This window comes from Cebus imitator, unplaced genomic scaffold, assembly GCF_001604975.1.
Source record: "Cebus imitator isolate Cc_AM_T3 unplaced genomic scaffold, Cebus_imitator-1.0 Scaffold28, whole genome shotgun sequence".
In the NCBI taxonomy this organism is placed as follows: Eukaryota; Metazoa; Chordata; class Mammalia; order Primates; family Cebidae; genus Cebus; species Cebus imitator.
Window position 1 is genome coordinate 2,429,246 of NW_016107343.1, and position 26,976 is coordinate 2,456,221.

General features: G+C 37.7%; 1 protein-coding gene across 1 annotated transcript; it reads left to right on the forward strand.

Moving 5' to 3' along the window:
• Nucleotides 1–873: 873 nt before the first annotated feature.
• On the forward strand, nt 874–26,976 carry NXPE2 (neurexophilin and PC-esterase domain family member 2). The gene is made up of 5 exons (XM_017523321.2): nt 874–1,008; nt 17,499–18,232; nt 23,925–23,986; nt 25,718–25,933; nt 26,310–26,976. Exons 1-5 carry the CDS (start codon nt 874–876, stop codon nt 26,843–26,845), a joined length of 1,683 nt encoding a protein of 560 aa, XP_017378810.1. The 3' UTR covers nt 26,846–26,976.

Consider the following 26,976-nt stretch of genomic DNA (forward strand, 5'->3'; position numbering starts at 1 on the left):
TAGAAAAAAATCATAGTGCATTGCATGTAGTGTAGATAAGTATTGTTTTATGAGACTTTTTGGGTGTGTATGGGTGTGTGTGTGTTTGTGTGTGTATGCATTCATGTGTCCTGTACTGGGGTTTGACGTGGTATTTTTGTGGGGAGGGAAGGTTGGTTGGTTTGTTTATTTTTTACTGTGGGTCCTGGTCAAAAACATTTGGTAAAGATTGCTATAATTTAGCTCATTGCCACATACTTTTGGGGTCGTGGGTTTAAAAAACTAACACTAAAATTGTAACCACTCAACACTGAGCTTTTTAAAAGACTATAACTTTTACTCTTTTTGGCAGTGTTTATCAACTCTTTTGGCTTGAGGAGATAACCTGAGGTGGCAGCGAGCAGCCTGAAAAAGTAAATGGGAGGTTTATAATGAAGTTCTTGGAGGCAGATAAGACCAGGGACAGAGGGCACCAGACAACACACGTGTGTGCATGTGCATGCTCGCACGCGCGTGTGTGCGCGTGTGAGTGTGTGTGTGTGCGTATCAGAGAGAGATTTAGAGACGAGGACTCACTACAGGACACAGCAGGGTGGAGTGGGGGACTGTTTTTTCTGGTAAACAATCTAAAACCTTGTTGTTCATGCTGAGATCTCAACGAGAAAACAAGTCCCAGTATGTGATGTGATTCTAAATCCAAAGAATTAACCTGAGCGTCAGAAACCAGGAGTCCTTAGAGTTTTGTTCCCTGCCTCAGGGAAACACTTTGTTTCTGACTGACAGTAGAACTTATAAAGGAACTTTTTGAAAACCTAGGATAACATCACCTTGTTCTAGAAATTACTGAAGAGGAACCAAAGTGTACAGAGCCATGTTGTGTTTATTTGATTTAATATGATTATTTCTCCTGTCCTCTTTTATAGGATTCTCACTTTGTTTCCAAATGCCACAGCTCGAAAATTACTACTGATGTTGATATTTATATTAATTTTCTGGGTTATTTACTTGGCTTCAAAAGACCACACAAAGGTAGGAAGTTCCCTTTTTAAGAGTTTCACAGAACATCATAGTGACTTCATTTGAACGATCCCCTTTATCATGGCAAGAATGAAAGGTTAAAAGCATATTATTTTAGCAGGAGAATGTGGTGAAGGGGTTCCCTCTTCAGCATAAATCCCTTTGGCAATGCATATATTATTATTGCTTTTTAAAATGGCAATGTATACATTATTATTATTATTATTATTTTAAATGGCACATGGATTTGTGCCATCTCTGTACTACTTGGCACTGTAACCATCCAGCCTCAAAATTCTCTCCTCCTCCCTTGGCTTTTGAGACTTCAAACTAATTATGTCTTTGTTTCAGTCTTCTGCTGTCTTCACATGGATTTTCTTATTCTTTAAGTAGTTTAGTACAGTGTATTTTGGCTCTTCCCTTTGTAAGTTTTTCTTAACTCACCTTGCTTCCAGTTTCTTTTCTTCCAAATCATTTAGTACAAACATAATCTTTCAAAAACTCTGCTTTCATCATCTTCTGGTCCTGATCAAACGCTTTCACTAATGACAGTATAAAGAACAAACTCCTTTGTTTAGCCATTAGAGTTCCTTTTACATTTGAACCCAAATACCTTTAAGGTGTCTCTCTGGTCAGACGTGGTGGCTTACGCCTGTAATCCCAGCACTTTGGGAGGCCAAGGCGGGCATATCACCTTAGGTCAGGAGTTCGAGACAAGCCTGGCTAATGTGGTAAAACCCCATCTATACTAAAAATATCAAAAAGTAGCTGGTTGTTGTGGTGCATGCCTCTCTCTATTCCTAGCCTCTCGGGAGGCTGAGACAGGAGAATTGCTTGAACCTGGGAGGCGGAGGTTGCAGTGAGCTGAGATTACGCCACTGCACTCCAGCCTGGGTGACAGAGTGAAACTCCATCTTAAAATAAATAAATAAATAAATAAATAAATAAATAAGTAATAAATTAAATTAAGTAAAAGCGTCTCTCTAACCTTTGTCTAATGCAGCCTTATCTCCAAGCTTCAAACAGGAAGCACCACAGTCTAAGGCATTCAGCCAATAGTATGAACTGTTAAAAAAAATACCCTCAGAGCTCGCTCTATAAGTATATGTTCTCTAGATTTCTTCCTCTGATCCACTTCTCCTCTATGCTGGTAACTTTTAATTTATAGGCTCAGGTCCTGTTCACTACCAATATTAGTGTTTCACAAAGAGAGGTCTGGGAGCTTTCTGCCTAGAATACCTGTATGTATACCTGTGGGTAAAATGCAGATTCCTGAGCCATACTCCAGAACTACTGAAATCTCAGTTTGAGCCTTGTTAATTTGACATAAGGGCACACATGCTGGTCTTGCATCAGTGTGCCTTTGACATTAATGATTAATTTATAGAGAAACTGAACTTATTTTATCTTTCAAAATTGGCCCTTACAATCTCACATGCCCACCTCTTTCAAGATAGACCCTGGGCCTTGAGGAGTTGAATAACTTTAATTTCTGGCCCTGTGTCTCAGAAATGCAGTAAATTTTGATTGGTATCTTCTACCAGGCCTGAAGATGAGGCATTAATTGCTGTCAGTGTTTAAGTTTAGCAGGACTTGGTGTTCTTTTTAGATCCAGAAGTAAAAGCCCTGTATATCAGTGTCACAAGGACTTTAAAAGTACATACAGGAAGGTACAAGGATGTAACCACATTAACTAAAATTTTTTTTTTTTAAATCTCAGTTTTTCCTGAGCAAACCAAATTTAATAATAATGACATAGTAATTATTTTGATAAAACTTAAAATCTGTTAGTCCAGCTACCAAAAGGCAAAATAAAAGACCTTTTCCAGTATACAGAATATTATGTTGGAAGAAGACATTTCCTTTAGACCTTTAAGAAAAAAATATAAAAATCAAAAAAAAAAAAAAAGAACCCAAGGAAGAAAAAAAAAAAAAAAAAAAAAACCTTTAAGAACTGAAAATGAATTGAAGGGTAGTGTCACTATTCCATGCCTTTTAAAAGGGGAGAGAAAACCCAAAACCCATCAGATACAATAAAAGTTGAACTTTGGATTAAAATAAAAAAATTTAAATCTCTTATAATTTATTAAGAATAAATCAACCCCTTTAGAAAATTTCATTGTTCTAGCAAATTCTATTCTTTTGTGTGTGTTTTCTACATCAAACCCAATCTCTAGAAAGACCATTATAATTTCTCTTTAATCATAGACAACTTGATCATATAAGAGTTTTTGAGTTTTTAAATAAATCCTCTTATTGTCACTTACTCACACTGTTCATGACATGCTTGAACTTTCTTGTTTTTCCTGAACGTCCCTTTATCTTCAACAACCAGTCATTTTACTCTAGGACTGAATTTACCATACAATTATTTCTTGTTTGAATTTTTTTTGCACTAGCACTTTTCACTTTCTGAAAGACTATATAATTTACTCATTTATTATGTTCATTGATTATTGTCTATCTTGACCTAGTATATAGCAACCTTTATGGAGTTGAGGATTTTTATAAGTATTTATTGGTATCACGAGTTCCTAGAACAGTCTCTGGTACATAGTAGATGCTTAATAAATAACTGGTAAATAACAAAATAAAGACTGTTCAGTGATCTGGGTGAGAGGTAATGGTGGCCTGAAATAAGCTACTAACAATGAGGATGGAGAAAAGTTAATGAATTTGAGCTACAATTGACAGTAATAGTGATTGACTGCGGGAGGTGAAGAGGTAAGTTTGACCAGGAGTTACATTTCCAGGTTTGTACAACTGCATGACTGGTGATATCATTTACTGAAGTATTAACCAGAATGGGAGAAACAGTTTTGGAAGATAAATGATGGATTTATATATGAACAGTCCAGGTTTGAGGTCCTTTTAGGTCAACCAAGTGGAGGTGTTCAATATATAGATCTGATGCTGGGAAAGATCTGGCTTAGAAAAATAGATTTAGGAAACATCAGAACGCAAATGGCAGCTGAAGTCATTGTAGTCTCTGACATTTCCTTGGATGAGCTATATAGTGAGAAAAAAAGTTGCTAGTGATATAACCCCAAGAAACAAAATAAGCACTGGTCTGAGGAGTGAGTGGTAGCAGAGAAGGTGTACACAGTATGGAAGAGGACTCTTGAGAAACTGAATCGATGGGGGTGGGGAACACGTGAGGTTATGCTAGCAATTAAAGAGGGAATCAGAAGCTAAAAAAATTTTCCTTTTTCTAATATGGGAGATACTTGAATACATTTTAATTCACATGGAAAAAGGCTAATAGAAGAAAGTAGAAAGTAGAAAAGAAAAGGTGTGGTTACACATGTTTGGCAGTGTGACAGGAAGTTGAATCACTAAGTGATCAGCCTCTAATGCCAAGAAGCTTCAGAAGCAGAGATCTAGGTATTGGAGGAGGAACTGCCTCCATGGATATTGAAGTCTATCTGGAGGATGTCAAGACGTTTAGTGATTAAGACTAGAAACCAAGTTCTTCATGATCTTCTGTAAATCAGTAAAAGAATCCAGTTGGTCAAAAAATGACAGAGAAGAGGAGGGTTATGTAGTCATTGGTGATAGTTGGTCAGTTATATCATGGAGAACAAGATATCTTAGGGTCTTCTGAAAAAAAAGTATATCTCTTAATATATATAAATCTTTGAAATATATGTATTTGAAATGTGTGTGTATATGTGTATAAAACCCTGATCTTTATACTGTTCTAAAACCACTGACTGAGTAGATTACAAACAATACAAATTTACTGCTTATAGTTCTGGAAGTTACAAAGTCTAAGATCAAGGCACCAACAGATTTGGTGTCTAATGAGGGCCTGCTTCCTTGTTCATAGATGGCTATCTCTTCATGTGTACTCATATGGTGGAACAGGCAAAGAAGCTCTCTGGTAATGGCATTAACTTTATTCATGAGGGCTCCATCCCCATGATCTAATCACCTCCCCAGAAGTCCCATCTCCTAATACCAACACATTTAAAGTTGTAACATATAAATTTGAGGGAATCACAAATATTCAATCTATAGCAGTACGGGAGATTAGGTTACAACATGAATTTTGGGGAGATGCAAGCGTTTCGTCTATGGCAATTCTAGTGTGTGTGTGTGTGTGTGTGTGTGTGTGTGTGTGTGTGCGTGAGAGAGAGAGAGAGAGAGAGAGAGAGAGAGAGAGAGAAACAGGTTATTAAATGAGACAACTGGGCCTAACGTGAAATTGAGCATTAAATTCTGATCCGGGCCCTGCTACTATGATTTTAAAGAGACTTTCCCCCTTCTTTGCCTAATTTTAAGGGTCTAGCACAAAACTTTTTGTTTTTCCTTGTTCATATTTATGGCTCATATGTTGCATAATTCTGCTACATAATATTCTTGACATGACAAAACCATAGAAATAAATAACAGGTAAGTGGTTGCCAGAGGTTAATTAAGGAATAGGAGAAGGTGAGGGAATAGTAAGCGTGGTTATACAACAGCAACATGAAGGAAAGGAAATGTTCTGTATCTTGACTCTGTCAGTTTCAATATGCTTGTTGGAATATTTTACTACTTTTGCAAGATGTTACCATTGAAAAAAACTCAGTAAAGGGTACATGAGATTTCTCTATAATCTATTTTTTTCTAAATACTTCTATGGCTTTTAAAATTTTAGATTCAGGGGTACATTTGCAGGTCTCTTATATGGGTATATTGCATGATGCTGTGCTTTGGGCTTCTAATGCTCCCATTGCCCAGTGGTCAACATAGTATTCAATAGGTAGTTTTTCAGCCCTCACCACCCTCCCTCCCCATTTTTGGAATCCCCAGTGTTTATTGTTCTCATCTTTGGGTCCATATGTACCCAATGTTTAGCTCTCACTTATAAGTGAGAACATACGGTATTTGGTTTTCTGTTTCTGTGTTAATTCACTTAGGATAATGGCCCCCAACTGCAGCCATGTTGCTGCAAAGGACACGATTTTCTTTCTTATGGCTGTGTAGTATTCCATTGTGTATATGTACCACATTTTCTTTATTCAGTCCACAATTGATATGCAACTGGGTTGATTCCAGGTCTTTACTATTGTGAATAGCACTACAATAAACATACAAGCGCAAATGACTTTTTGGTAGAGTAATTTATTTTCCATTGGGTATATATCTAATAATGGGATTGCGGGGTTGAATGTCAATTATATTTTTAGTTCTTTGAGAAATATTCAAACTGCTTTTCACAATGCCTGAACTAATTTACAGTCCCACCAACAGTGTGTGAGAAATTCCTTTTCTCTGCAACATTATTAACATCTGTTATTTTTCAGCTTTTTAATAGTAGCCATTCGACTGGTGTAAGATGGTATCTCACTGGAGTTTTGGTTTGCATATCTTTGATGATTCATGATGTTGAGCACTTTTTATGTTTGTTGGCCACCTGTATATCTTCTTTTGAGAAATATCTGTTAGTGTCCTTTGCTCACTTTTTACTGGGATTATTTGTGTTTTTCCTGTTGATTTGTTTAAGCTCATTATAGATTTTTGGCAGTAGTCCTTTGTTGAATACATTGTAAATATCTTCTACCATTCTGTAGCTTGTCTGTTTGCTCTGATGATAGTTTCTTTTGCTGTGCAGAAGCTCTTTAGTTTAATTAGGTCCCAATTGTCAATTTTTGTTTTAGTTACATTTGCTTCTGAGGACTTAGTTATAAATTCTTTGCCTAGGCCAATGTCTAGAAGAATATTTCCCAGATTTTATTCTAGGATTTTTATAGTTTGAAAATAAAAATTTACATTTTTATTTTCATATGTAAATGTAAACTATAAGACTTTACATTTAAGTCTTCAACCCTTTTTTGAGTTAATATTTTGTATATGGTGAGAGGTGGGGATCCAAGTTTCTTCTTCTACATATGGTTAACCAGTTTCTCCATCACCATTTATTGAATACATTATCCTTTTCCCATCATTTATTTTTGTTGTCTATATTAAATATTAGTTGGTTATAGATGTGTGGCTTTATTCCAGGGGCCTCAATTCTGTTTCATTAGTCTATATGCCTGTTTTTGCACCAGTATCATGGTGTTTTGTTTACTGTAGCCTTGCAGTGCAGTTTAAAGTTGGGTAATGTGATGCCACTAGCTGTATTCTTTTTGCTTAGGATGCCTTGGCTATTTGGGCTCTCTTTTGGTTCCATATGAATTGTAGAATAGTTTTTTTTTTTTTTCTAATTTTGTGAAAACTGATATTGGAATAGCATTGAATCTGTATACCGCTTTGGGCAGTATGGATGTTTAAATGATATAGATTCTGCTAATCCATGAGCATGAGATGTTTTTCCATTTGTGTTCTCCACGATTTTTTTCATCAATGTTTTGTAGTTCTCCTTGTAGAGATCTTTCACCTATTTGGTTAGATGTATTCCTAGGTATTTTTTGTAGCTATTGTACATAGGATTTGATTCTTGATATTTTCTCAGCTTGAACATTATTGGTTTATAAAAATGCTACTAATTTTTGTATATAAGCTTTGTATCTTGAGACTTTGCTAAAAACCTGTTTATCAGGTTTAGGAGTCTTTTGGCATAATCTTTAAGGTTTTCTAGGTATAGAATAATGAACTGTCAATGAAGAGAGATAATTTGACTTCCTGTTTTCCTATTTTAATGCCTTTTATTTTTTCCTCCTGTCCGATTACTCTGGTTAGGACTTCCAGTTATGTTGAATAGGAGTGGTGAGAATGGACATCCTTGTTACAGCTCTTAGGGAATATGCCTCCAATTTTTGCCTGTTCATTATGATGTTGGCTGTTGGTTTGTCATAGATAGCTGTCATTATTTTGAGGTATCTTCCTTTGATGTCTAGCTTGTTGAAGGTTTTTATCATAAAGCAGTGTTGAATTTTACTGAATGCTTTTTCTGCATCTATTGAGATGATGATAGAGTTTTTGTTTTTAATTCTGTTTATGTGGTGAATCACATTTATTGATTTGCATATGTTAAACCATCCTTGCATCCCTGAAATAAAGCCCACTTAATTGTGGCAAATTAACTTTTGATGTGCTGCTAAATTTGGTTTGCTAGTATTTTATCAAGGAGTTTTGCATCTATATTTATCAGGAATGTTGGCCTGTAAGTTAGTTGTTGATGTTGTGTCTTTGCCAGATTGTGGTATCAGAATGATTTTGTAGAATGAGTTGGGGAAGAGTTCTTTCTCCTCAATTTTTCGGAATAGTTTCAATAGGATTGGTACCACTCTTCTTTGTACATCTGGTAGAATTCAGCTGTGAATCCATCTAGTCCAGGACTTTTTCTGCATGATAGGTTTTTTAAAAAAAAATTATTATGATTCAACTTCATTAGTAATTTTTGGTCTGTTCAGGATTTCTGTTCTTCCTGATTTAATCCTGAGAGATTGTGTGTTTCCAGGAATGTATTCATTTTCTCTAGATTTTCTAGTTTGTGTGCATAGAAATGTTCACAGTAGCCTCTGAAGATCTTTTGTATTTCTGTGGGATTGATTGTGATGTCAACTTTGTCATTCCGATTGTGCTTCTTTGGATATTCTCTCTTTTTCCCTTTGTTAATCTAGCTAGTGGTGTATCGATCTTGTTTAGATTTTCAAATAACCAACTTTTTGTTTTGTGGATTCTTTGTATTTTTTGGGGGGTCTGAATTTCATTTAGCTCTGCTTTGATTTTAGTTTTTTCTTCTCCTAGCTTTCAGTCTAGTTCTTGTTTTTCTAGTTCCTTTAGGTGTGAAGTTAGGTTATTAATTTGAGATCTTTCTATCTTCTTGATGCAGGCATTTAGCACTATAAACTTTCCTAGTAACACTACCTTTGTCACATCTTAGAAATTTTGGTATGATTTGTCTCTATTTTTATTTGTTTCAATTTTTTAAAATTTCTGGCTTTGTTTTGTTATTTACCCAAAAATTATTCAGGAACAAGTTATTCAGTTTCCATATATTTGTGTGATTTTGAGAGTTCCTATTGGTGTTGATTTCTATTTTTATTCCATTGTGGTCTGAGTAGGTGCGTGGTATGATTTTGATGTCTTTGAAATATGTTTCATGTGCAGATGAGAAGAACGTATATTCTGTGGTTGTTGGGTGGAATACTTTGTACATGTCTATTGGGTCTATTCAGTCAAGTGTCAAATTTAAGTCCAGAATTTCTTTGTTTCTTTGTTAGTTTTCTGCTACAGTAGTATGTCTAATGCTGTCAGCAGGGTGTTGAAGTCCCTCAGTTTTATCACGTGGCTGTCAAAGTTTTTCTTAGATTTAGAGTAATTGTTTTATAAATATTGGTGCTCCAATGGTAGGTGCATATATATTTAGGATAGCTACATCTTATTAAATTGAACCATTTATCATTATATGATACCTTTATTTGTCCTTTTTAAACTGTTGTTGATTTAAAGTCTATTTTATCTGATATAGGAATAACAAACTCTGCTCTTTTTCATTTTCCATTTGTGTCACAGATCTTTCTCTATCCCTTTAATATGAGGCTATAGGTATTATTATATGTGAGATGAATCTCCTGAAGATAGTAGAAGAATGGGTCTTGTTTTTTAATCCAGTTTGCCACTTGTGTCTTTTAGGTGGAACATTTAGGCCATTTATGTTCAAACTTCATATTGATATGTGAGTTTTTGTTCCTGCCATAGTGTTGTTAGCTAGTTGCATTGTAGTTTCAATTGAGAAGTTGCTTTATAGGATCTGTGGGTTATGCACTTACGTGTGCTTTTGTGGTAGTAAGTAACATTCTTTTATTTCCATATGTAGAACTCCTAAAAAAGATGTTTCTCTTGTAGAGCTGGTCTGGTGGTGATGAATTCCCTTAACAAATACTTGTATGGAAAATACTTTATTTCTTCTTCATTTATGAAGCTTAGTTTGGTGAGATATGGAATTCTAGGCTAGCATTTCTTTTCTTTAATAATGCTAAAAATGGATCCTCAATTTCTTCTGGCTTGTAAGGTTTCAGCTGAGAAGTCTGCTGTTAGTCTGATGGGTTTCCCTTTATAGATAATATGACCTTTTTCTCTAGCTGTCTTTAAGATTTTTACTTTTGTATTGGCCTTGGATAGTCTGATGACTGTGCACCTTGGGGATGCTTGCCTTGGATACTATCTCAGGGACGTTCTCTGGATTTCTTGTATCTGCATGTCAGCTTCTCTAGCAAGATTAGGGATGTTTTCCTATATTCAAATAAGTTTTCCAAGTTGCTTACTTTCTCTTTTTCTCAAAAGTTTCAATGTGTCATAGATTTGATCACTTTACATAATCACTCATTTCTCAAAGGTTTTGTTCATTTTTTAAAATTCTTTTTATTTTTATTTTTGTCTGAGTGGTTGATTCAAAAAACTGCTTTGATCTATAAAATTCTTTCTTCTGCTTGGTCTAGTCTATTGTTAAGGTTTCCAACTATATTTTAAAATTCCTGTGGTAAATTTTTTAATTCTAGAAGTTATGTTTGGTTCTTTTTGTTGTTGTTTGTTTGAGACAGAGTCTGACTCTGTCACCAGTCTGGAGTGCAGTGGCATGGTCTCAGCTTACTGCAACCTCCAACTCCCTGGTTCAAGTGATTCTCCTGCCCCAGCCTCCCGAGCAGCTGGGATTATGCCATGCACATGCCACTACCCCCAGGCACATGTAACCACCCCAGCTAATTTTTGTATTTTTAGTAGAGACAGGGTTTTCCCATGTTGACTAGGATGGTCTCCATCTGCTGACCTCGTGATCCACCCACCTCGGACTCCCAAAGTGCTGGGATTACAGGCATGAGCCACTCTGCCCGGCCTGTTTGGTTCTTTCTTAGTCCTGCTATGTCATCTTTCAAACCTTGGATCATTTTTCTTGCTCCTTTGTGTTGAATTTCAAATTTATCTTGAATCTTGTTGAGTTTCCGTGCTATTCACATTTTGAATTATATATCTGTCGTTTCAGATATTTCATTCTAGTTAATATACATTGTTTGGGAGTGAATGGCATCCTTTGGAGGTGATGAAACACTCTAGTTTTTTGTATTGCCAGAGTTCTTACATTGGTTCCTTCTCTTCTGAAAGAGCTGACACTTCTTCTTCTTTTCTTTTCTTTGAATTTGCTATCATTTGGATGGGATTCTTGATTTTTTTCTTTTTTTTTTTTTCTTGGAGGTATTGCTATGATGCATATTGTGTATGATAATTGGCTTTGTTACTTCACGCTTTCCGGGTGCATAGGCTCATAATGGGTTCCTTGGTTGCAGATAGGTTGCAGTGGCTTTCTCAGATAATGCTTTTTGTAGCAATGTGACTTTGGTGATGTAATTTACACTACAGTCTAGTGTGTGGCATTTAAGAGTAAGAGATGGAAGCTAGGGGCAGGGACAGAGACAATTTGAGAAGTATGAAACATGCCCTCTCTCAGCACACGCTCAACTTCAGTGGTGGTGGAGACACTGGAGAAGGTGTCTCTTTCAGCCCATGCTCCCCATGCCCTGATAAGAAGAGATGCTGCTAACTCTGCACTCTCAGTACACTGAGAAGAAAGGTGGGGTGAGAGATGACCCCCTCTTCACATCCATTCCTGGGCTTTGGTGATGCCACCTTCAGCAGCTTGTCCCACGCTTGCATTTTTTTTTGACCCAAGGTGGGCTCTGGTGAACTGTGCTTCCCCCTCCCTTAGGGACAGATAGTGCTGAGGGTTAGATCTCCAGGAAAAGTGGGGTCTGCCTCCCTTCTACTTCTTTGAGCTAATGGGGCACTGTCCCCCAAATGGCTATAGGAGCAGGCTGGGTTACCAGGATTGACACACAGGAACTGGTTCCAGGTTGCAAAGCTGTCCCTGGCTACAAGCCTCACCACCCAGGAGAAACCTTGGCTTCAGAAACTCTCCTCCTGCTCCAGGCCTGTGACAGGAAAAAGACTAATTTCAATGCCTACTGCTGGGGAACTCTCTGCACTCACCGCTCAATCTGACTGTGGGTGCCCTTCTGCCTTTCCAGAGCAAATGCTGCAATCTCTGGCCTAAGCCTAAAATGCCTGCTGTGGCCACCACTGCCAAGCGGCCAAACAATGTCTTTAAGTGCTCAAAATGGTGTCACTTGTGGGCTTGTGGCTCAAGAGGAGGGAGTCCCTCTCGGGCAACTAACAACGGCAGGAAGCTGTGGAGAGTGCAGTCCACTTATGTCTCAGTCTCACAGCAGTCTTTTGCAGGGTGGCAAGTACGCTTCCAGGGCTGTGTGAGTGCACCCATTCTCCCCCTTCCTCCTTAGAATGGTGCAGCAGCTATAGCCATGCCTACAGATACCCGGTATCTAGTCTCTCAAAATGGCTTCCAGCTGAGGCTGCTCCAGGCTTGGATGCCTGTGGGATTCCGTGTGAGTTCCCTTTCTTTAGCGACGTTTCTGTGTCATCTTTAGGCAACTCTATATGTCAAACATGAGGGCCAGGTGATGGTTTTTCCTGTAGCCATGATCATTAAAGCCTATTTCAGAGCTTTGGGGATTTCTCTCTTACTGTTTCCTTGCTCTCACTCTGTCAGTTCCTAGCTGGGCAAGCTGCTTTAAATCCTCTCCTTACTTACTTCTGATGCTTCCTGTCTCTTTTCTGATGAATCCAAGCACTCTCTACTAGTTAGTTTCTTCAGAATATGACCATCTACTTACTAATCTGGCTCTTCTCCATGGAGGAGGCACACAATACTTGTGTCTAGTGAGCCATCTTGATCCCTCCAATTTCTCTACTATTTCTTGACAATTGCATGTGAATCTACAATTATCTCAATAAAAAGGTTTTTTCTCTTTACTATACTTCTGTTGAAGTTTAAAGACCTCATTCTACACTGAATCTTATACAAACACTATTTTCTTCAAGTGTTTAGAACTCCATATGGTGCACACTTTGCCTTTGTTGAGCCTTTTAAAAATATTCCCACCTGGTCCCAGGTGCTACAGGTAACCTAGGGAAGCATATTAGAGTTTTCCTTCAAGATGAGAAACCTTCTTCCTGCCCCGTATTTCTGGCTGGAGGACCAATATGGACACCTCAGAGAATGGGGAAGTGTTAGGGAGATTGTGGAAAAGATGAAGCTTAAAAGAGCTGTCCCACAAAGTGGTTAATGAACTCCTGGGCTCAACTCTGAGTTTAGCAGGTGTCAATCTTTCTCTAAATAGCCCACGAAAGGCTTTGGGAATTTAATTACAGACGGGACCACTGGATTCCACACACATAAAACAGATTCAAATTATACAGTGAAGTCTTTGAGAACTGAACAGACCTGTAACCAAACCCCACAAAACGTGTACTGAAACTTGCAGCCTTAACCTGACTAAATCACATGCTTGTTTTAAAAATAAAATCAAAATTATCATTAGAGTTTAAACAAGACTCAGAATCTCATAGCATAATATTTAAAATATCTAGGATATGATTTAAAGCTGTTTAGAGAATGAAGAACAAGGAAAACCACAACTTGCAAGAAGAGAATAGAAATCAGGCAAAACCCTGAGGTAACATAGATGCTGGAATTATCAAAGATTTAAAACAGATATTATAACTATATTAGTTTTTTATTGCTGCTATAACAAATTACCACAAATTTAGTGGCTTAAACAATGCAAATTTATTATGTTAGACTTCTGGAGGCCAGAATTCCAAAATGGATCTCACTGGGCTAAAATCAAGGTATTAGCAAGGCTGCATTTTCTTCTGGAAGCTCTAGGAGAGAATCTGTTTTCCTTGACTTCTCCATCTTCAAAACAACACGGAGCAACACTGGGCTAAATCTTTTTCACACTGCTGTCTCTTTGGTTCTTCCTTTTCTGCCTCTGTCTTCTACTTTTAAAGACTCTTATAATTACATTTGACTCATCTGTATAATTTAAGATAATCTTCCCCATCTCAAGGTCAGCTAATTAGCAAGCAGAATTTACACCTTCAATCTTAGTTCTCTTTTGCCGTGTAACTTAACATATTCACAGGTTTTGAAAAAGAGGACATCAATTTCTTATCCTTGTTCTTCAATAGGTAAAGTTTTCTTTCCTGTCCAGCTTCCATCATAATTTTATGCTTTGTCTTTGATTTTTCTGAAATTTGATATGACATGCCTAGATGTAGACTGGTATTTTTCCTGCTTGGTGCCCTCTGAGCTTCCTGGATCTAGGGGTTGGTATCTGTTATTAATTTTGGAAAAATGTGTCATTATTTCTTCAAATATTTTTTTCTGTTCCTTTCTCTTTATTCTCCTTTTGGTATTTCCCATTATGTGTATTTCTACCTGTTGTATTTGTCCCGCAGTTCTTGGATATTCTGTTCTTTTTTTCTTGCTTTTCCTCTTGTTTTTAGTTTGGGATGTTTCTATTGACATACCCTCAAGCTCCCTTATTTTTTACATGACACGTTCAGTCTGTTCATGAGTTCATCAAAGGTGTTTTTTATTCTGATACAGTGATTTTGATTTCTAGCATTTTGTTTTGATTGTTTCTTAGAGTTGCCGTGTCTCTACATACATTACCCATCTTTTTCTCTTGTGTATATTTTTTGTTAGAGCCCTAAGTATTAATGCCTCTATCATAGTTATTTTAAATTCCTGGCCTGATAATTTCAAAATCGCTACTATAACTAAGTTTGGTTCCAATGATTGCATTGTCCCTTTAGATGGCACTTATTTTTCTTCTGTGTGCCTTGTAATTTTTATTGAAATCTGGACATGATGTAGTTGGTAAACTGGAGCTGAGCTTTTATGTTTATGTGGTTAGGAGTTAGACTGTGTTTACTGTTTACTGTAGATATTGCGTCAGAGGCTACAATTTCCTCCAATGCCCATGTTTATGTTTCTCCTACAGACTTTATCCTGGGGTGTTTCTAGAGACCTCTTTTTAAATAGAGTCTGAGGCTTGCAGTGCTTTTCAATATAATCCTCTTTTTCTGTGCAGGATTCCTATTGAATTGGTTGTAAGATGTGCAGGAGGGGAAGCTTTCTGTAGTGCTGTGATTTAGTCTCAGTATTTTAGTGAGCTTGTGCCCTAAGACTGTGACCTTCGTGTTTGTCAGCCTCCTGTTTTCCTATACCCACATCAATCCTTAGGTGAACTAAGAAAGCCAGAGGGGAGCTGGGTTTCGGTATTTTCCTTACCCCAGGTTGATCGGGTTTTGGTAAAACCCAACTTGGTTAGGCTCTGGTAACATAGTTCCCCTTGTTCTCCTTGTTAAGGAAAACAGAGAGTTCTGAGACATTTAAAAATGGTGGCATCAGGACTAAAAAAAAGGAGAGAACAAAGAGCAAACAATTATTAAAATGGTAGACTTAAATCAAAGCATATTAATAAGAACACTAAATATAAATAGTCCAAACACATTAATGATAAAACAGTGACTGTCAGAACGTATAAAAAAGAAGAAATCAAGCTGGGTACAGTGGCTCATGTCAGTAATCCTAGCACTTTGGGAGGCTGAGGCTGGCAGATTGCTTGAACTCAGGAGTTTAAGACCCACCTGGACAACATGGTGAAACCCCAACTGTACAAAAGACACAAAAAATAGCCAGGTGCTGGTGGCTTATGCTACCTGGGAGGCTGAGATGGGTGGATCACCTAAGCCTGGGGGGTCAAGGATCCAGTGAACCCTGATCATGCCACTGCAATTCAGCCTAGGTGACAGAGTGAGACTCCATATAAAAAAAAGAAAAAGAAAAAGGAAAGAAATCAACCATAAGCTAGCATCCATCTTAAATATAAAGATATAGGTATATTAAAAGTAAAATGACAAACATAGATATACCATGCAAATCCTAAACAAAATAATGCTTGTATGAATTTACTAATATCAGACAAAGTAGATTTCAGAACCAGGAAAATTACCAAGAACAAATGAGATCATTATGTAATGATAAAGGTGACGATTCACCCAAAATACGTAACAACCAATACATGTATGTACATCTAATAGCAGAGCTGCAAAATATTTGAAGAAAAGCATATATAAATAAAAAGAAAGGAAAATTCAGAATCATAGTCAACAACATTAACATTGTTCTGAGTAATTGATAAAATATGTAGAGAGAAAGTCAGTTTAGTGGGTTGAATGATGGCCCCCTAAAAATTAGTCTACCTGAAACCCCTGAATATGACCTACAGTGGTCCCCCTTAAATCTGCTGAATATGTGTTCCAAGACCCCAGTGCATGCCTGAAACCGCAGACAGTACCAAACCCTATATGGTATAAGTGCTGTTTTNAGTAATTGATAAAATATGTAGAGAGAAAGTCAGTTTAGTGGGTTGAATGATGGCCCCCTAAAAATTAGTCTACCTGAAACCCCTGAATATGACCTTATAGTGGTCCCCTTTAATCTGTGGGGATACGTTCCAAGACCCCCAGTGGATTACTGAAACCAGGCACAGTGCCGAACCCTATATATCCTTTTTTTATACATATATACCTATGATAAAGTTTAATTTATAAATTAGCCACAGTAAGAGATTAACAAAAATAACTAAAATAGAACAATTGTAACAACATACTGTAATAAAAGTTATATAAATGCAGTTTTTCTCTCTGTCTCTTTCTCTCTCTTAAAATATTTTATTGTACTGTACTTATCTATTTTTGGACCATGTTTGACCATGAGTAACTAAAACCATGGATAAGGAAGTGCCACGATATTTAGAAAAAGACTCTTTGATGATGTAAATAAGTTAAGGGGCTCAAGATGTGATCATCCTGGATTAAGGGGGATCCTACATCCTTTTAAGAGAAGAAGAGGGAAAAATAAACACAGTGGGGAAGGTTACATAAAAATGGAGGCAGAGATTGAAGTAAAATATCTGCAAGCCAAGGAATACCAAGGATTACTGGAAACCACCAGAAGTTAGGAGAAACATATAGAATATATTCTTCCTCAAAGCCTCCATAAGGAACTCACCCTGTTGACACCTTGATCTCAGACTTCTGTCCTCCAGAACTATAAGAGAATAAATTTAGGTTGTTTTAAGTCACTAAATTTGTGATGATTTGTGATGTCAGCCCCATGAAACTAATATGGTCAGCAAAAATATAGAAGAACTAGAGAACACAACCTTTCAACTAAATCTGATTGACATTCATAAAACACTTTCTCCAACAACAGTGGAATATACATTCTTTCCCACTGCACATGAAACATGTACTACATCGTCCTCTGTTGTCTGCCTTGTTGATACAGAAAATGATAATATGATTTTTAAAAAGAAAAGTCAAGTGAGGGGATAGCAAAAGGAAAAACTCTAAAATTGAACCATAAAATAATACATATTTATTATATCTAGTTAATTTTTAAGCCAGTGACTCCTAAAGGAAGCCATCTCCTGGCAGGAGAGGAAGTCACACTATATGGAAACCAATTTTGATGATTTGAAACCAATTATGATGATTCCATAACCAAAAACCGATTAGTATTGATTTTTGATATTTAATTTATCACACTGAAAGATGTAAAATAAGCCATAGTAATTTATATTGAAAAGCAAGCCCTATTATTTGCTGATAATATATTATTTTACCTTTCAATATTTCAGTTCTTGTTCAGCTTGGAAAACCATATTACCCTGAACCAAGGGAACATCTTCAAAAAACTATCACGCTCTGAAGCACCATTGTGTCCAGCAGTTTCACCAAAAAAGACTGAACTGAGAATAAAGGAAATCATGGAGAAACTAGACCAGCAGATCCCACCCAGACGTTTCACCCATGTGAACACCACCACCAGCGCCACACACAGCACAGCTACCATCCTCAACCCTCGAGACTCGTACTGCAGGGGGGACCAGCTGGACATCCTGCTGGAGGTGAGGGACCACTTGGGACGCAGGAAGCAATATGGCGGAGATTTCCTGAGGGCCAGGATCTCCTCCCCAACTCTGATGGCAGGTGCTTCAGGAAAGGTGACTGACTTCAACAATGGCACCTACCTGATCAGCTTCAGTCTGTTCTGGGAGGGCCAGGTCTCCCTGTCTCTGCTGCTCATCCACCCCAGTGAAGGGGCATCAGCCCTCTGGAGGGCAAGGAACCAAGGCTGTGATAGGGTCATCTTTATTGGCCTGTTTGCTAACAGAACCTCCAATGTTTTCACTGAATGTGGCCTGACCCTAAACACAAATGCTGAACTGTGCCAGTACTTGGATGACAGAGACCAAGAAGCCTTCTACTGTGTGAGGCCTCAACATATGCCCTGTGAGGCTCTGACCCATATGACCACTAGGACAAGAAATATTTCCTATCTTAGCAAGGAAGAATGGAGCCTTTTCCACAGGTAAAGAGGCTTTCAAATACAATAATAGATAAAAAGAGGTATCCAACGAGACCCTGCCTAGTAGTTTTGCCTAATCAAGTTTTTGTATCATGTCAATTATGTTGACTAAATTATAATTAGGTCCTCTGAGTCAGTTCAGCTTGTAGTGTGTTCACAGGGACCCATACAAGTCACCTCTGGAACTATTTGCTGACAGGCATATAAGCACTTAATATAGACCTATAGTTCTCCGTGGTGTGCAATACTTCCAGGTTCAGTAATTTTTTATAGACCTATGTTTTCTATAATGTGTTCCATGGAATACAAATCCTATAGTGTATTAATAGATGCTATGCAATAAAAAAAGTGAATGATATCATTGTTCAGTCCAGCTTTACCCTTTACATCCAGTGAATCATTAAGTTCTAGATATTATACCTCCCAGCTATGTCTTGAACCCAGCCATTTCTGTCTACTGCTATTGCCTCTATCCTTGCATAAGCTGTCATTGTATCTCAGATCACTGCAACAATCTCTAGAGCTGATTTCTCTGCCCTCAGTCTTGTTTCTTCAAATCCATTCTCCACACTGCACCTAGGCTAATGTTTTTGAAATGCAGTTATGTCTTTTACTATTTCCTACTTAAAAGCTGTAAGATGATCCCATGGCTCTAAGGGTGAAATTTAAACTCTTTAATATGTTTACAAGGACTTTCCTCCTTTGGCAGCCTGTTGTCCCACCTTCATGCAGCCTTGCTCTCTGTCGGTCAATGGAACTCCTTTTATTTCACAAATGGACCATGTCCTCTCACCTTTGGCATTTCACAGGCTTTGGTTTGGATATCATTTCCTCCAGGAAACATCCTACATCCCTGGGTGAAGTACTAGTCCTATATTCTTCCCTTAGCATTTTGTTCTTCCCTAATGTAATTCTTATTACATTATTAATTTTCCAATTTCTATTTAATATCCTCTGTTAAGTTGTAAGCTCCGCAGAGCATTAAGTTTTAACTACTTTTCACCATTCATTTACTTTTTTGTTTTTGAGACCAAGTCTCTGTCACCCAAGCTGGAATGCAGTGGTGTGATCTCAGCTCACTGCAATCTCCACCTCCTGGGTACCAGCAATTCTCCTGCCTCAGCCTCTCGAGTAGCTGGGATCACAGGCACCTGTCACCATGCCTGGCTAATTTTTGTATCTTTAGTAGAGATGAGGTTTCACCATGTTGACCAGACTAGTCTTGAACTCCTGAGCTCAGGTGATCTGCCCACCTCAGCCTCCCAAAATGCTGGGATTTTAGGCATGAGCCTTCATGCCCAGCCCATTCTTTTAATTTATAAGTAGTCAGTACCTTCTGTAGTCCAGACACAGCACTAGGTATTGGGAATTAACATCCCAGTGGGATAGAAGGACAAAAAGTAAATAAACAGATTTATATTAGAAAGTCATAAGAGTAAGGGTTTCAAATGTGATGACTGATGATGTTTTAAAATGGTGATCAGGTAAGGCCTGTTTTGAGCAGCAACCTGAGTGAAGTGAGGGAGTAAGCTATGTGAATTTTCGGGAAATATCATTCTCAAGAGAAGGAATAGGACCTGAGGCAAGAGTATGTTGGAATGTTCCAGGAACCATGGTGGGGGTGGAGTGCAGTGAGGCTGGAATGCAGGAAGTGAGGAATAGAGAAGATGAGATAGGTAGGCAGGGCCTTAGAAGTCATCTGTGTCTGTCAGGAAGTCATCGAAGGCCAGTATTTTGTCTCACAGGCCTAGCACAACGCCTGACACTGAGAAAGTTCTGAATAACTATTTGTTGAATAAAAATATAAGTGAAATAATACAATCTGGAGAAATAATTAGAGTACTTTCGTTGCAGCAGGACTTCTCAGAAACTTTAATATGTATCCCATCAAGCAAGACTACAGCATAGAGCATTTCCCAAATTTATTTGGCTACAGGCTATGATGATGGTCATGTCAGAGTAACCACCTGAGATGTTTATCACACCTGGCGGGGGGTCCTGTCCTGCAAACCCTGACTCCATGATGGATGAATAAATATACTCAAACACAGAATACAGTGAACGAGTGGGCTAGGGAGGTCATCAGCTGCTTTCAGAGGGCAATTGCAGCTACCCAAGCCCCCACTCGCTGTTTCTCCTCACATTTATTCAGCATAGATTTAATAACAGTTTCTAAATCAACATGCTTATGGGTAGTTAAAAGAGTGGTTTTACGAATGATAAAAGGTTTGGTTCTGGGGCCCAGAGCAAATGCCATTAATGGGTAATTTCCCTGGTTGACCTCTGCTCCAGAGGCCCATAGGGCACAAAGTTTACATGAGTAAACAAGCTAGTTGAGTAGAGACAAAGGAATGTAGGGTAAACAGACTTAACTGGGGAAGCTTCTCTTATCCCTAATGACCTAATATTCCTAATGGCCACCTTCAGCCTGTTCCATTATTACAAGTTATGAAAACCTTTCAGCCTTGCAAATGGTTTGAGACTGTATCTTATCACTTTCCCTAATATTTTCCTTAATATTTTGCCAGCCACCTGGAGTGTATCCCAACAACAGACCACTTATTTTATGGATCATTTAAAGAGATTTTCGTTCCACAGTTTGGGAACTGCTGCTATAGAAATGCTTTAGTTTTCTTATATGTGTTCAAAAGGGCATATTTCCAGGATAGCACAATATCTTGGAAATTCAAGTTCAAATCCAGTGTAAGCATTATGATGACACAGAGGGCTGGGTACAACTGGCCCTACCTCACTACAGGCTCTCCCTTTCACTCCTACATCACCTTCACTTCTTTACATTTTCCTGATCAAGGTATGGAAAAATCTCTTTATCCCCTATGGCTCAGCTAAAAGAAGCTGGGATTTTAAAAATAAATGTTTATGAAGCAAAGGAAAAATGATCATAGAAACATAAAGATCTTCCTGCCTTGAAGGTCTCAGAACCATGTCTTAGGTCTAAGGGCAGGGGCCACCAGTGCCTGATTCTATATTCCGTGTTGGCTACAGCTGGACCCTCTTGAGGTAGTCCTCAATGAAGCCTGAGTTGGAGGTACCATCTTTGCACAGTTCCTGACTGTGTTTCAGGAAATCCAAAGTCCCTAGTCTGGCAGACAGGCACATATTTTGGGTCTTAATCATGCTTCTCAAGGGTGTTGTGCTCATGATGGTAATCATGATAGTAACCTGCTTTATTTCCCAGTAGATATAAGTCCTTCCCAGATCCCCTGCTCTATTCAAGCTATCAAGTTCTTCTCCCCCCACTGCATGGAAAGAGAGATTTCCGTCTCCTTACAGTTGATGTAGTGCATATGCAAGGAAAAGCTGATTACATATCCAAGAAGTCTCATGGACCATTCTATTGCTAAGCTCTAGGGCCCCTTCCTAGACCCAAGCCCAGTTCTTTGACATCTTTCCTGCTCACCAGTACAAGGACTAAGGCAGTTTCTGTTTCATTTGTAACATGGTACAGTCGACCCTTGAACAACCCAGATTTGAACTGCACAAATCCACTTATATCCAAAGATTTTTCAACCAAATGTGGGTCAAAAATATAATATTCACAGGAGGCAAAAACCTACATATATGGAGAGATGACTTTTCACATACTTGGGCTCTGTGGGGCTGAATGCAGGACTTGAGCTTTTCGTATGCTGATTTTCATAGATGCGGTGGGGGTTCTGGAACCAATCTCCCGCATATACTGAGGGACGACTGGAAATACATTTTCCCACTTCAGTTCTCTCTCCCAACCCTGGCTGCAGAATCAGAAATGTTGCGTCCTAAGATATTTATTTCTTCAAATTAAAAAAAAGTCTTTTGCTTTTTGAGAGTTTTATGGATAATCATGATAAAAAAATAAATGAGGGGTTACCGTAGGAGAAGACATCACATAGGTAACACAATTGTTCACAATTCTGTTAGTTACTATTGTGGTCTAATTAATTATAGACCCCTTTTAAAAATTTAATGCACATACACAATTACAAAAACAGGAGACATTAAGATGAATTTCTTTATACCATTAATACGTAGTTTTAATCCTAATTTTAATGTAGCATCAAACTTTCTTTGGTAACCAAATTTACAAGGTAGCCAGGTCTTGATCTCTGTTGTTATCCTCAGCCTTACCTGAGACTGGTATGGGAGAATAGAGGTTTGGTCAGGCTCCAATTTCTTAGAGACAAACCTTAGTCTTGTGCCAAAAATAGGTCTGATGGGATCCTCAATAATAATAACTGCAATGATTTGTTGAGCACCTACTATATGTCAACGTATATTTAGATGCCTCCTTTATATTACAACATTAATCCTCTGTAAAAGACTCTGGAGTGACTATTAATATGCTCATTTTATAGATGAGGAAATTTAGGCATATTAAATAGGTTGGCCAAAGTCATATATCCAGTTGAGTTGCAGAGTCAGAACTGGATTCTCAGTTGGCCTTATTCTGAAGTCAGTGGGCCCTAGAACTGTCTCCCATGACTCCACCACTCCACGCAGCCATCACGTCTAGCCACCCTGATCACTCAGTTCTTCAGTTCTCTGGCCTTCTTGATGAAGGGGATATTATCCTCGCTTGACTCAAAAACTCATTTCCTGAGACTCAGGAAATTCTTTTCAATCTTAGAAAGTACTTTCTCTATCCCTCTTGAAGGTTTCTGTGGCTCTGGCTCTGAAAGGGCATACCTCCCCCCAGATGGATTTCATTCTGATAGAATGAATTCAGCTTGGCCAGACATAGTCACCATAGTCATTGGGACTGATACCTTGAGGTGAAGCTCACTGTGCTGGGCACTTGAAATATTATAGTGAATAATATTGACTTGATTCCTACCTGAGGGAGATAACAGACTATGAAAAATAGACTCCTGGGAACTCATGAAGGTGAAGAGTAGATGAAGATGAATCTGGTGACATAGACAGCTTCATCCTTCATCGGACAGGAGGTTTTTGTGGTAGTTAGGGAGGTTTTCCTGCATATTGATGGCAGAAAGTCATGGAAACATTTTACGTAGGGGAAATAAAACAGGTAGCATGGAGGTTCTATTTAGGTGGGATAAACCAAAAGGGCAGAACGATAGTATTATGATAATCTAGAACAAGGTTCTCAAAGTAATGTCCCTGAACCACTGACTCTGGGTTTGCCCAAGAGCTTATTATTATAGAAGTCGAAATTCTTGAGAATTTGCCCCAGAACTATTGAATCAGAAATTCTGGGGGTGAGTCTCAGCAGTTGGAGTTATAGTAAGCACTGCAGGTAATTCTGATGAACACTGAAGTTTGAGAAGCACTGGCCTAGGAAAACGTTGATGAGGGCCTGAATTACTACAGATGGAAAAGGTGGAGAGGATGGTTTGTGGTAGAGAGCCATTTAGAAGGTAAAATTAAAAGAAGGATATATAGATAGATATATAGATAAATAGATATATATATATAGATAGATAGATATTAGATAGATTTGATAGACTGCACATGGAGGGTGAGTGACTTTCTTTGGATCTCTAGATTACCTGCCATTGGCAGAGGAAGAGCTTTCCAGAATCCTGACCCACTTACTTCCCCAGGATATCTTAAATATATCAAAATAATGGAGAAAAGGCATTTGGACAAGCGTGGTTTAACCCATCTAAACCAGTGATTCTTACTTTATTATCTGGGTAGATATTAAGCTAATTTATTTTTCCATTTCTTGCAGGTCCAACATGGGAGTTGAAATGATGAAGAACTTTACCCCCATTGAAGTCGTACCATGTGACAGTGAGTCTGGAGTGTTGTTGCCTGCCATGGTCACAATTTATTCACTTTAAGGACATGCTTACTTAGAGATATTTATTCCACATTAACCATTTGATCTCTCATTTCCTGGGACAAATTATATCAACCTCCTTGGGTTTTAGAGAAGGGATTTTATTCTTGAAAATTATTTTCATGTCAATTTAAACCAATTTTCACCCCAAGTCAGATATAAAAGGCTAGGGAAACCATTAATTTCAGTGGTACCTTCTCAAAATGTACAGGCTGTTTGTATTTAAATTTGAGATTTATTCCTCCAGAGCCAAAGATCAGGTGCTGGTGCTATGTGAAAAATGTCTCAGATGAGCTGCACAGATTCAGAGTTAGGACATTTCTTTGGTGGTTTCTAATTTCTCATTTAGCCAAGCCATCTTACTTAAAGTTCTATGAACTAGACATTTTTGTGAATTTTTTTCTCAGTTTAATAACACGAACTTTAACTGTCAACACAAAACCATTTCATTCATAGATGTGATGTTTCTGCTACATTGGAAATAAAGTGAATTTCAAAATTAAAGTAAAGCAAAGGACTTCCATTATAACAATCAATGAGGTATAACATTTACTCATTACCCCTTTTCATGCATTCAGCAAATGTTTACTGGGGACCTACTGTGTACAAAGAACTTTGCTAGATCCTGTGGAAAACATAAATACAAATAAATCATGAACCCAGATTTAAAGCTCACAATCTATGAAGAAGACAGATTCCTTCTCTGCTAGGGCAACTGTCATTCACACCCAACTTTTACACTGAAGAAAGTTCTTAGACTCTTGAGGCAACTTGAATGCTCATAACACCTCTTTTGTTTCCCTCTTGGCTGGACAGTAATTTCTAGTAAAGCCAGGTAGTTTCTTGGAAGATAAGTACCAGACTGTAATTTTTGAAGCCAATTACAAATCTGATGTAATTCAATATGAATAAATATAAGTCCCTAAATGTATACACCTTACCCCAACAATGCAGGTAGATGACAAAGAAGATGTGCATATTAAGTGGTGAATATAAAAGTGGTCTCAGAAACTTGCCTGGAGGAAAACTCAAAAGGAGTCAGTAAATACAGTTTAGGCTATTTGAATAGAGGAGTGTTCAGAAGAGGGAGGTCATGATCCTACCCTTTTCTGTGTTAGTGAACTCACAGTGAGAATATTACATTCAGTTCTAGACACAACTAAGATTTGAGGATTTAAAAAAATTATTAGCCAGAGAAGATGATTCTGGGACACACAAAATAAACAATGTGTGACACTCATTTCATAAACACGTTCAAGCTTCTTTTCCTGGAGATGTAGTTTGAGGAAGATGAGATTTACAGTTCAGCAAGGCCAATGTCATTGGTGTAATATTTGTCAGGGCCACTGTGTCCTGCTATTTCACGGTCACACATTGCCTCCTGACTCTGGCTGGCTGTTCCACAGCAGAGTGGCTCTGGGGACAAGGTGGAGCCCAGGGAGACACTGCAAATGCATGAGTCAACTGATCCCCACTCCAAGGAAAACTATTCAGTGAGAACTTTTAATTCATCCTTTTAACGTGATCTTACTAAATTAATATTTGTGGAAGAGAGGAGGGCAAAATAGAGCTGAGGAGAAAGGTGGAGGAAAAAGAGGAAAACGAAGGCAAGAATGAGGAACATGTTTCCAAAATGATTTGTGGTAATAAAAGTTACTTACTCTGGAAATTTGTATCTCCAGAGAGCGAGAACATAAAAAAGAACTGCCAGATTGGAATGAGGACTCCTTTCCCCAGTGGTTATACTTTGAAAAAAATGTGGATTACAGCATTTTGTAAACAGAACAAGTTCAATGAAACAAAAAATATAAATGACTGCTTGGAAAGAAAACTTATTTATCTCATGGGAGATTCAACACTGCGTCAGTGGATTTACTACTTACAAAAAGCTGTGAAAAGTATGTATTTAATTTGTATTTTGAAATAATATTTTACTTTTGAAGGTTTTGAAATAATAATTAGAATTCTTTTCTTTTCTAATATTATTATTTTATTTAATTTGCCAAACTTTTGCCTTCAGGCTTTTATTAAAAATTTAATTTTTATCTTTTCATTCACAAGTGTTAATATTTTTCTTCCTCATCATATATTCTCATAAAAATTTCAAGATTTTGTTAAGATTGTAATGCACCTGGTAAAATTATCAACCCTATATAGGCAGCAATGAATTGTAGTTAGAAGTGATCTTGGTTCGAATCTTATACACATTGCGTGTAGTTGAAAGTTATATCATTTTCCTTTTGTTAAAAGATTTATTGATTTGTCTTCCATCAGCCTTAAAATATTTTGATCATCATGGAGCTGGGATCTTTAAGACACATGTTCTTCTGGATGCTGAAAGACATATTTTGATTCAGTGGAAAAAACATGGACATCCATTTGTTACCAAAAAGCTATTCTCAGTGAAAGATGAAAACTATATCCCGCGGGAAATTGACCGGGTAGCAGGAGACCAAAACACGGCCATTGTCATTACCCTCGGCCAGCACTTCAGACCCTTTCCCATCAACATTTTCATCCGTAGGGCCATCAATATTCAAAAGGCCATTGAACGTCTATTCTTGCGAAGCCCAGAGACCAAGGTGATACTTAAAACTGAAAACACCAGAGAGTTACATCAAAATGCAGAGATGTTTAGTGACTTTCATGGCTATATTCAGAATCTTATCATAAGGGATATTTTTGTGAATCTTAATGTGGGCATTATTGATGCCTGGGACATGACAATTGCATATTGCACTAATAATGCCCATCCGCCTGATTACGTGATTCAGAATCAGATTGGCATGTTCTTAAACTACATTTGTTAGAGGAAAAATATAAAAATAGCACTAGCCACTTTCTATAGATGATCTTACATATATAGCAAAGATAGTTTAATGCAATACAAGGTTTGAGGAAACTAAATTTGAAAAAGTTTCATTATAGTTAAATATATATA